Source organism: Triturus cristatus, chromosome 4_1, assembly GCF_964204655.1.
Source record: "Triturus cristatus chromosome 4_1, aTriCri1.1, whole genome shotgun sequence".
Taxonomy (NCBI): domain Eukaryota; kingdom Metazoa; phylum Chordata; class Amphibia; order Caudata; family Salamandridae; genus Triturus; species Triturus cristatus.
The window spans coordinates 281,293,240-281,305,667 of record NC_140585.1 but is presented as its reverse complement, the minus strand read 5'-3'; the positions used below and the strand labels follow the sequence as shown (position 1 = coordinate 281,305,667).

Below are 12,428 nucleotides of genomic sequence, written 5' to 3'. Positions count from 1 at the left end.
AGGGCTCGCGTCTTGTTATATAGCGCTCGATACAATCCCTCCTCGCCCAGTTCTAATCTGTCAAGGCCATAGTGTGTGGGACATGGAGCCAGTGATTAATGACAGTCAATTGGGATGCCCAGTAGTATACTTGGATACTTGGGAGTGCAATACTGCCATCGTACAACTTTGCCATAGCTATGCGCGCTGGTTTATTATTCCACAGGAGTTTTGTGACTTTTGCTTCTATTGCTTGGAAATAGGACTGGGGAACCACGAAAGGGTTTTTTTGCAGAGCATACAGAAACCTCAGCAGTGCCATCATCTTTAAAAAAGGCAGCCTTTCCTAAAAGTGTTAGTGGGAGTGATTGCCAGTATTTTGTTTCCCTTTGTAGCCGGTGCAGGGGAGCTTGGAGGTTCAGAGTCACAAAGACCCCTGGGTCATGGGTGATGTGGATTCCCAAATATTTAGAAGTATCCTCGGCCAGTGTTATAGGACATCTAGCTGGCAGTGCCGGCGGAGATCCCTTCAGGACGTAGATCACCGACTTGGTTCAGTTGATTGTGTATCCTGAGTGTCTGCCATATGAGTCACAAATGTCCAATAGACACGTGAGAGAACGTTTGGGAGAGGCCAGGTAAAGGAGAATGGTCATAACAATTTTGCTCCAGGTCAGCTGTTAGGACATTAGTAGGATGACTGCCCCTTCAACTATAAAGTCTAGAACAAAAGGGGGTCACACAAGTTTTAGCCTCTGCGATGCAATTAGGGGATGATAAGTGCCTTAATGCTTATGTTTGTTTGAAGCAGCTTCTCCAATTTCATAATTCACCTAAGCAAGCTTCAGGAAAGACAATGTTTTCCTGAGCTGACCGGGCCACGTCATGCGTTTATCGCAAACTAGATTTTGGTGGTGTCATTGGAAAGCACAGGTTTTCAAGGACTCGGTATAAAACCCATGGCTAAGAACCAATGATAACAAAGGTTGGGATAAGTCTTCCAGCTTGGAGTTATTATGGAAGCTGTACCAATTGTATTTGTCCAGGAAATGGAGGCTATCCAAGGGTGGCTATTGTGTAAATGGTGGACCCAAAGCTGGGCAAACCCGCCATTTTATCCCGCTTAACATTGCACAGATTCGCCAGGTTGAGAAAGGTGGACAAATTGTTTGGAATAGTCTGGTCATAAAACAGCACAGCTGCTCCATTTATGGAAGTTTAGTGTATTGAAGAACTTTGAAGGAGTCTCACAGTCTATTTTAGAAATTCAATCACAATGAAGAACTTGTAATTAGAGGCACACTGCATAGGCGGCTCTTAAACACCCATTTTTTCTGAAGACATTTCCTGATTAGCAAGGCAGCATATAAATACTGATACTCTATCATGAGCATGCAAAGGCAGAGGCTAGCCCAATAGATTAAGGTAACAGTTTGCTTTCAGAGCACCGGTAATATCTCACCATTGAGCAATGTGCATAGAAGCAATATTTGGTTAATTATAGGTGCCCCGTAGGGGTGGTATGTCATCAAATGAGGTACTTCCATCGTTATGTCATGGATACACAACACCTCCTTGCTAGGGGTGCAACCGTAACATGGTAGCAGAGGTCCAGCTTGTTCGGTTAAGGGGTGGGGGAAGGTGGTGGTCACCAGTTGCGCTCAGATTCAGTTCAGCCATGTACCCCAGTACAACTTGTGATGGGGTACAACCATGTGCCCCATCACATGTGGCTGAGGAACAGGCACGTGTGCTACATTTTCACCTCGGAAAAGTAATCAAAGTTCCGGCTAGGTAAGCTCACTCACTGGTTCTTCTAGTTTAATTTCATGGTAATTGGAGACTCAGCCTAAGAACACTGGCTGAGTGCAAAACACAAAAATGCCTGTAAGCAGTGAAGGCCTAGAAGTACTGTTTCAGGGTGACAAATGGGTGCAGGAAACAAGATCCACTCTGGGGATGTGGCAGGGGGAGAGAGCAGGGGTATCGCAGGCCACTGATAGGATGGCAATAGACACCAGGTACAGCGTTATGTCATCTCTAGTAAACACTCATGCCAAAGGACAGATATGCATTTTGAGACATCACTAGATAGGTATCTTGAGGGTGGACTGGTAATCCCACTACCAGAAAATAATGTCTACTTAATATCAAGCTCTTCCCCAAGCCATTTAAATGCAACAAACTGGAAGGGTTCTACCCGTTTCTGAGCAGGGACCCCTTGTAGGATCAGATTTACTCACTGGGCTGATCTTGTTCTTCACATTTGGAGCTGGGTGTGTGATGTGCACACAGAAGATAAGATGCATATGCTGTGGCTGCCAGTGTGGCCAGAGATCCCACAAGGCCAGAGCTAGGTTTGACAGCTTCAAGGTAATTTGCTCCTTGGTTAGTTTGGGTTCAGTCCAGGGTGGGCTGGATTTGTATGGTGCACACAGCAGATGAAGTGCAGTGCTGCTTCCGATGGCGACTGCTTCTAAAACTAGTGCTTAAGCGGGAGGAGGGCGTAGGTGGCACTGCCATTCTCACCCTGTGGTCAAAAATGCCAAAGAATGGTACTTAAGTACTAGACTGCCCTTCAGTTTATTATCAAAACCCTCGTCATGAGGGGTTATTTGGGTAGGGGGCTGCTTAGAGGGGGCACTGACCTGCTGGTGGGCCAGGCCTTCCAACCCTACCGTCGGTGCTCATGATATTTCTTGGGGTGTGCCCAAATCGTCACGCGGTGCTCCAGCAGGGACGATGTGTTAAGCGGTTACTTGGTGTTTGCCTCATTACACTGAATGTGTCACTCCTGTCAACGTTGCCTTAATATTTAATAACCTTTCTCTTTGTTTCAAGTAGTCCATGTTGTCCGGGCCCCCCGGGCCTCTGCCTCCCCCAAGGAGATGTTAATAGGAAATGTGTTTCATTTGTGAATGGTTATATTTGTCTTAAGGTGTTCATCATGTGCAAGGATCAATGTGAAGCTTTATTGTGCTATCCTGCTCAGTATTAGGTTCTTATGAAGTAAACTTTGCTGCGTCCTACTCCACTTGAATTGTCTGTGACTCTAATTCAGGTGGGGGTATATGGTGGGTGAGACAAAGCCATTGCATGAGTGAGCGCACTATCACAAGACGGCCAGGGTGAATAGCACGTTCAAACCAGATGACGTAAATATCCCAATTTCCGACTAGTGTAAGTTTAAATAAAAGAGCCGGAGGAAGCAAACAGGAAAAGAACAGAGGCGCAGTAAAGAAAATGAGTAGTCAACAAATCACATGAGACAGGACAGATCCTTTTAACAGGTGAGACAAGTAGGCCAAACACCTCATGGTAAAAAGCCTGCCCTGCCACTATGCATTAATACAGTCGCTTTGAGCTGACACTAGTCACTCCCACTATAAAGGCGCGCATTGTGCACCGTATTTGACCCCAGAGCCTCGCTTGGAGTCGCAATCTATAGCTGAGTGGCCTCCATCATGCATGAGTGTTGTGTGCGCTGAGGCCAGAAGGAGAAAAAAGAGTCAAAATACCACAGACTTACCGAGTAGGGGTGCATGCTTGAGAAGCCATGCGGGAGGGGTATTCCACAACACCAACTTCAAGTATGCACTGCCGTGTTCATCAAATAAAACATGTCCAAAAGAAAGACATTCCTCTTAGTGCACCTTCACACTGCATCAGATCTCTATAGATGCCATTTCTCCTGGCTGGCAGTGCTTCTTTCTCATGGTTGTGCTGATATTAGCAACGCTTATAGGTTCACTAGTTAGCAAAACACTATGGAAAGAAGGTACACAAGAACGTGTTTCATTCCTTTATTAAGAATCATAAGTGCACTTTCATTAACATGAGTTACCCCAAAGCACTGAATAACAATGTCTTGTCCCAGAGATAATAATAGCCAGTGAAATCATGATTGAATGTCATCAGTTCAGTACATTTCATTACTGCTTTTAACAATACAAACTCTAGGGATATGAATAAATGAATGTATCGCACTTGTGCAGCTCCTCACAGTCCCTGCCTACTACTTTACCTATTTGAAGTAGGGATCAAAATCCCAACTTTCATGTGTCTACCCCGGCTGCCGTCTTCAGGTTAACTATGGGCCCGAAAGGCTGCAGACCAGACCGTGGCTGGTGGTCGCATACATGGTTCTACTGAAAAACGCTAACAATGAGCCAGAGGAGCCGCTCTTGTATGATTCAAGCCTGAAGGTCTAGGATAGGATCTTGAAGAATGAAACAGAGACCGACACAGAGTGGAGTTTAGAATAATGAGTGTATTAGAAGTAAGAACGCAGCAGACTTGGGATGAAGGTTTTTGTACACGAGACGTGGCACAGAACTGGCGAATCTCCCAATACTACAAGCCATCGCTCACCATAGAGAAAAAGGTCACAATTAGGATGCAACGTACTACTGAAATGTATATCTCATATGAAGTGTATTCACCATTCATACCTGGAGACCTGAGGGATGTGGTTCAATCATTGTGGGGGGTGTGCAGCCAAACCAGGTCGGGAACATGCCCTTATTTGGGTGGTGGACAAACGAGTGGAAGGTCAACTTGTGAAAGGCACAATGGTCATAAACTTTTATCAGTTCAATAGAAGTGCTGCTTACAGAATTCAGTTCACATTAGCTGAGATCTCATCTTTTGGTAAAGCCTGAGAGTATGACTATGTCTGCGGCTACACATGGAAAGCAGCTGGGCTGATAGAGCACCATGAACCTGTGAGAGGTAAAGGCCAACAAACTGCAGACCTGTCTCTATAAACACTCTGGAGTGAGTACATTCAAACTTGGACTGCAAAAGCCCTTGGATGTCGGCTTCAGTCTCCCTGATAGAGGGATCTGTTGCCCCTCCCAAGTAATATCGGGATTACCTACAGCTACGTATTACTTTCATGAGACTACATCTCCTATGTGAGTAGAGCTATCCATTTAGTTAATTTAGAACAGACAAGAAGTGCTGTTTAAAAGGCTCCATTATGTGCAGTGCCAATCTTGCATCCAAAGTGAGACATTTCATGCCATGACCAACAGAACTTACAGCTTCTGTGGACAAAAAGCCTCTGCTATAAGCCTTGATACATTGCTTTTCCAGACCTATGAACTTACATCACATTCTGGTCAAATCTCATGCGCATTAAGAAACACTGAGTGCTGCTTAAACGTTATTGTTGCTTTGAAAAACAACCTAAAGGTTTTTTATCACTTTAGAAGTGAAATTTGTCATCCATGGAGTACAGAAAACTGTGCATCCCCATTTAGAGAGCCCTGAGCACATGTATCGTTTCATTTTATGGCCATTTTGCACAGATTTACTAAGGAATTATGCATGCAGAAATCCCAATTGCATGTGCAAATTCTTAAATCCTGACATTTGTGTGACGGTTTGCCTCAGTACAGAAGCCTTGTGTGTCTGTAATGTATGTTTCGCTCCAAGTGGACTATTTATGTATTTGTTTAGAAGTTTTCTTACACTTGAAAGTACAAAAGGCACAGAAAGGACCAAGAATAATGGCAGTCCAACCAAATATGAGCTGCACCCTCTATATGCAATTTTCCACCATTGTTACTCTGATCATGACAAGTGCTCGGCAAAATGCCAGTTTTTTCCATCAGAAGTTTAATAAAGCAAAGGTCCTTCGATTCTTCTCTCACTCTGAGGTGAAAAGGTTTGGAGTTTGTCGGCGTCGATACCTAGAGTCCTACCATCATGTTTCTGTTGTTTGAGGTCACCAGGTTGATAAGGCTCAAAGTGCCCAATCAAAAGTTCTTAAATGGGATTCACTGGGCAGCCAGATTTTATAGGTATCTGGCCACTTTTAATAGCAGGACTTGTGGATGGTGAAAAGGTCTGAATTTGATCCTTCATTCCTGGGAGCCTGCAGAGAACTTTGAAGGTTGTTTTTGTATGGTTACAATTCAAAAGAATAAGGCAAAGGCTTGTACTCTTTGCAACTTGTCTATATGTTTCTTTGGGAGTTCTCTATGGGCTGCATTACAGTAGTTGATCTCAAATGAGAGTCTAAGGAGATCAAAATATGTGCCAAGCGTTGTTTCCACTCCGTTAGAGGTGGGATTGGACGGTAACACAAAAAGTTGTAATGCTTTACCTGAGAGTCAAAGAACACTGGAGCAGGAAAGAGGGAATGACACTCTTGGAATTTTCTCCACTTGAAATAGTTTACTTACAGTTCCTGGTTCTGTTTTCTGAAATGTTGTTCCTGAGTTACCAAGCAGCTGAATCGTTCACTGTACAGGTCTTGAGGGTAAATACAGGAGCAGTACTGTCTGCATTCAGCATTGTGCATGTATTAGTATATGATGCCTGCAGCTGCGATTACCATGGAGAATATGTGAGCTGATGCTCCAACCACATTGTTCACTTACGTACTCCTTGTGTGCAATGATATGCTTAACACCAAAGTGCCCAGTCTTAGGTGTGATTAACCAGTTGTAAAGCACCTGTACTTTTAACTTCAGTAAATGCTTGCATACGTGCTAATTACTTCCATTTTTAAACACTTAGTGGGAAATAAATACCATCGCTGTCACAGCGCAGGAGCTTTCCAAATCATTCCCAAATGCAAAAACTCATGAAAATAACAAATAAAGGGTCTTGATTGACTTAGTGCCACAAGGATGTCTGCCTCAGCACCTCAGAAGATATCAGCTCATGATAGTCTGCTACATTTTCCACATAGAAGTGTGTCATCTAAACAAACAACATGGTGAATATCACATTACTAAATTAAATGAAGAATATTTTTTGAGGAATGCCCCATTAGACGAAAATAAGTATTTGACAATGTTTCCCAAAAAATACACCTAGCCGCAGTACTTAGTTTGTAAAAAATTAAGCGACAGGTCCTTTCTCGGAAAGCCACTGCAGCCTACACCACCCCTACTCTGTCAGCGCTACCAATGGCAGTACGAACATAAGACCTAACCATCGCACTCCTACAAGTGTGACAATTCAGACTATTTCAGGCCATACAAAGGAATAATAATGGCAAGAGAGGCTGGTATTATTAATTTTCAATGTGTATTGACTTAATAAACACAGTTGTTGTGCTCATCTCAAAATTAAAAGGACAGCGCCACCATGTGGTGGACTGTCACTAGAGCCAGTGCTGGTAATTAAATGCCAGTGCTGAGCACCAGAAACCACAGGCATACATTAAGCACTGCCTGGCCCAGTAGAGAATCCCAAGTCTTGACACGTAGCAATACTCAAAAAGAGGAATTGGAAGTTTGTGTAAAAAAAAAAAACTGGAAAAAGGCAAGGGGCCATAAACTAAAACAGGACGAGAATTGTTTTGTTTTAATGAAGAACTTACAGCAGGTTCCAACTGCCAAAGTGGTGTATGCTTTTTATTTAGAAAGGTAATATTATTTGGGTTCATTAAAATCTAATTCCTGAAGTGGCACTTTCATGGACGTTACATATATATCTTTTAAACTAGCTTGCCCTAAGCTTGCCTTGTCCTAAGGTACTGGAACCCCAGGTCTTTAAATGCTCCTCAACACTCAATCATGTCAAACAAAGACATTTGCTTCAGCCACGGAACTTTATGCCTCATTGAGTACCTACCAATAAATATGAATGTGTCAATTAAGCAGAAAATGACTACTTGCTGAAGCGGGTAGGCTTATTACTACTAAGTGAGTTTGACATTTAAGTAAACTTAAAGCCAGGAATCAGAATTAGTTGAAAACAAGCTGGGAACATGCGTTACATTTAGTTGACCATGATTTAAAATAATTATATGATAACCTAACATTCCAACATTCTTACATTACAAAAACGACCTCAACCAACAGTATAATTGCTTAAAACCACCCTAATTACTCTTAAAATTCGTTTAAAAGATGTATAATACATTTTATGAAGCAGTGGTCATAAATACATTTTATGGTAAGGCATGACTACTGTAAGGTCTAGAGCTGATTTCTTCAGCTAAAAACTGTCAGCAGATTTTTTGTTATCATTTTTGTGGTGTCTGTCCATATTTGAAAAGTAGTTCACTGGTATCACTAGTGTAGTGTTGTGGGTGATAGAGATAGCGGGAGCCCTCTGGTTCTTGTAGAACAGTGATGTAAGTGATTTGGTGTGGTGAAGAAAATTCATGACATAGTAAGAGAGTTAACGGTTACACTCGGATGAATAAAGATGTGTAATACAGAATTCCATGTGTGGCGTGATTATTTTCATGCTCCCAGGCTTGTGAGGATGCTACAACTGGAGACGAGATTGGAGAATACGTAAACCCCGCAATTCGAAAAGGCGAGAGCGCTCTCCCGGAGAGTTTGCCATAGTCCGGCAAACTGTTCGTGCATGTCACATGTGCCTTAGTTGAAGTGGAAAAATTGAGGGTTGGAGTATGTGGAGTCAAAGGTCAACTCCAGCCAGTGTAAGGCTTCTGAAGAAGGAGAAGGCCTTACAAATCAACTCGTTCTTTGTCGGCCAGTAATCTGAGGACAAGGCCAAGGCACGAGGTACTGCACCCGCAACCAAACACTGAGCCATCATCCACACAATACAAGAATGCTGAAGCCAGAGAAAGCCAGGTGAAGAGCACACCAAAAGCAGAATTATTCAGGTGTCAAGAAACGCTAAAGGCAGTGGAAACCATGTATGATAAAGAAGGCTGAGGAGGGTGACAAACAGGCACAGGAGACTAAACCGGTACTCACCCTCAGAGATGAAAAGGAGGCCGTACAACAGCAGATCGGCTGTGAAGACACGAGACAGGCACGCGGGTGGGTCCTAGAGATGGTATAAATGGAGTAGGTCCAAGCGGGCAGCAGATGGCACTAGAACAGGACCCTCTCTTCACAGCAGAAAGATCCACAGGTCATGATGCTGCCGCCTTCATCAAACTGCCACCTCCATTCAATACCACCAAATAACAGAATATTGGCGACAGGCGGACTGCCCGGATAGAGTAATTTGAGGACTTCATTGATGTACTGGAAGAAGCAAATGACACAAAGATAATCAAGTGTCTAAAATACCTAGCATGTGAAGCAATAAAGGATGTGATAAAGAAAACACCTCAGACTGAGGCCGTGACATACCATCAAATCAAAGTGGTGCTGAATACCAAGTTTGATGCAATGTGAATTATGAAAGGTACATTTTCAACCAAGAAACACAGAAAGCTATTAAGACGATGGATGAGTTTGTTGAAAGACTTTGACTGCTTGTTAAGCATTGCAAGTTTAATTAAATCAAAGATGAAGAAGCCATATGTCTCGTGGTCATGGATTGTTGCCTTTCCGACTCCTTCAAACACCCAATGCTGAAAGAGATGCCCAGTGTGGAGTGCATACTCATGGCTGACAGAGTAAAGGTACGAGCTCACAGAGTAGTCGCTAACATGGATCTGTAGCGGTTCAGAATGAATCAGCGCTACAAGAGCAAAGTAAGCCGACACACAAAATAGAAGGCCACAAAGTAATGTCTCCAAAGAAAAAGAAATTGTGTTTTTTGATGTGTATTTTCCTTTCCACATTAAGGTAAATGTCCAGCGACTGGACAGATAAATCAAGTAGGTTGTGTCAAGAAAAAAAATGAACCCCAGAAGGTTCTGTTGTGTGTTTACTGCATGGCTCATTGTAATTTTTTCCTATGTTAGACTAGCTGTGTACGTTGTAAGCCACATTTTCTTTTGCACACGTTGCGAAATAAACACGCTTGTCGCATTGTATTGTCACACAAAACCTGCATATATTTTCATGTTCGGTTCCCTTCCGGGGATTTAGTCTGAACACCATGGACAAGGTGAGACAAAAATGCCACTTGTTATTCTCTCTGGTCAGGCACTAGCACCTATACATAACAAAAGAATGCAGCTGCTGTTTATGAGCACACATGTCTTGTCATATAACTGCGCACAGGAGTTAAAAAAAACACACATTGAGCCTTGGTCGTGAGGCAAGGTTACTGCATCAGCTGAGGTGTAGAATGTCCATCTGTGTATGCTAAGGTACTGAGTCCACCACTAAACCCAGAGATCTTTGATATATAATCATTTAGCAGTAATAGAAAGGGAGAGGGGTATAGGCTAATCTGTCTTATAACATGACAGGGTTTTTTCTAATGGTATATGGTTTGTTAACCATGCTAACAGTATTTTAGGTATGCATTTGTTTTTTAATTGTGGCACGAATACTGCATTTTAGAGCACGATGGTTTCAATAAATATTGTCTCTTGTTTATCATATTGTGGACAAGTACGAGAGAGAGAGTGAAAGGGTGTGTCCTGTTACTGCGATCCCTGAGAGGGTCGAGAGTGTTTTGTTCTGGGGTCCCAACTCACATGTCTTTCTGGTAAGGGTAGAAGGGCAAGTGAAGCACTGTAGCTAGTCAGACTCTGGACCATAGATACTGAGGTGGTATGGTGACTCAGTCCTTACATGCTGATGTTCTATGGTCCCAAGCAGAGTTCTGTTCCTGAGCAGAATCCCTGCAATAGTTCCAGAGATGTTCCACCCACAAGGCCAAGCGGCAACATCAGTTGAGGCAAACAGAAACAGAACGACATTGATTGCCGTCAAATTCCTCATCTAAAAGTTTGTCATCGTCATTGTCAAGCTACAGTGAGGAAGATGGGTGTGCGATATCACTGTTGACCACTGGACAACATGCACATGTAGGATTGGCTTCTTGCAAGGAAGAACACAGGTTGAAGCGAAATCGCCAAGTGAAAGCGCAAAATTCATTTGGACACTGTTCTAAAATCACACTGAGAATGGGTGCTCTATTCCTTTTATCATAGACAGTGGCACATGGATAAACATTATGCCAGTGGAAAAGTATAATGAACTGTCTCCAGTACCCCATTTAACCCAGTTGAAAACCAAAGTTTATACATTGCTGCTTTGATGCCACTGCAAAGGCAAGGTTAATTTATAGCAACTATGAAGCATATAGAGACAGAAGTACAAGCACCATTCATAATATGAGTTATGTGAATGGCGTGACTATTTATATGCTCCCAGGCTGGGGAGGACGCTACAACAAATAACCAAAAAGTGGACCAATTTCTTTTTTCTATTGATATGTTGGAGCGACTTCCTTTCGTTAGGGCAAGAGGATATAATAATAAAGGCCCTCAAAGGTGCATTCTAGGAAGCACGTCTATAAAGGTGGTAGAGTTAATGAGGCTAGGAAATTAAATTAATAATAAAATTGAGTTTTCCTTAATGTCGCTCATGAATTGAGCTCCTGAAAAAGTCTAATATTTCATTAGACTAATATTAAAAAAGGTTTGAAAGTATCTGACATTCTTTAAGCAGGCAGCAGTTTTATAAACAAAATACTGCTAAAATTATGTTGTTGAACAAGGACAGATCTGTTTCTTCTTTAGAGGATGCAACATGATGAATCCTGGTGAGTCTGGGAGTTTTGTTGAGTCTGGGAGTTCCATTGAGTCTGGGATGTTTGTGGAGTCTGGTAGTTCCATTGAGTCTGGTAGTTCCATTGAGTCCGGGAGTTTTGTTGAGTCTGGTAGTTCTGTTGAGTCCGGTAGTTCTGTTGAGTCCGGTAGTTATTTTGAGTCTGGGAGTTTTGTACACTCTGGTAGTTCTGTTGAGTCTGGTAGTTTTGTCGAGTCTGGGAGTTCTGTACAGTCTGGAAGGTTTGTGCAATGTTTTCTGGGTAGCTCTGATAATTCTTACAGTATTCTATTTTGTATTCCGGGTATATCTGATGCTTCTCGAAGATGACAAAAATGGACGGATCTTGATCCTTGTCTACGCAGCTATCATAGAAGGTGTCCTGTATATAAGGCCTTGGAGGGGGGCGTGTGTAGTCATTGCATCCCCTTACAGAGTCACCCACCAGCACACGCGCCAGAAACATTGACATGCTGCTTGAGTTGGAGTCACAATAACCATCGGAATATGATGCATCTCTGGCAAAATAACTCCCTAAAAAAGTAGAAAAAAGCATCAGCAATGTTCATCACTAATTCATCACAATAAAAACACCCCCAAGAAAAACTAGTGTAATAAAGCCAAAAGTAGACTTCTCAACTTAAGCATATTAATTAGGGGTCATTCATTCACTTTATCACAGTGTTAAGTATAATCAGATTTCACATGCGATCTTTTAAAATGCCTTTGTCAAAAAAGTCAAAATATTTCATATCAAATTACAAATATAATCCCTTAGGCTATTTGATAAATATTATGAATTTCAATACAGGTCAGAGAGTGCAGCGATATCTTCTCAAAGAGGAAGACCAGATGGCACTTCTGTTTGGCTTAGAGAATTGAAGGTCAGATGGACCAAATATAACACTTGAAGAGAACATCAATGATCATTTGTGCTTTCTGAATGAAGGTTCCTCCCTAAGTGTCAAGAATACGCCTCAGATCCAGGGTTCTTCTGGAGTTAGGCCTACAGAAAAGCATCAGGCAAAGACAATACACGGAGGTCGG

General features: G+C 42.5%; 1 protein-coding gene across 1 annotated transcript in view; it reads right to left on the bottom strand.

Annotated features, from left to right (window-relative positions):
* Positions 1-3,768: 3,768 nt before the first annotated feature.
* The window catches only part of LOC146854276 (protein mono-ADP-ribosyltransferase PARP12-like), a 220,507-nt gene continuing 211,847 nt past the window's right edge, over positions 3,769-12,428 (bottom strand). The window contains exon 13 of the mRNA XM_085652062.1: positions 3,769-11,915. Coding sequence (XP_085508188.1) covers positions 11,350-11,915 — 566 coding nt within the window. The 3' untranslated portion in view covers positions 3,769-11,349. The remainder of the gene's footprint in view (positions 11,916-12,428) is intronic.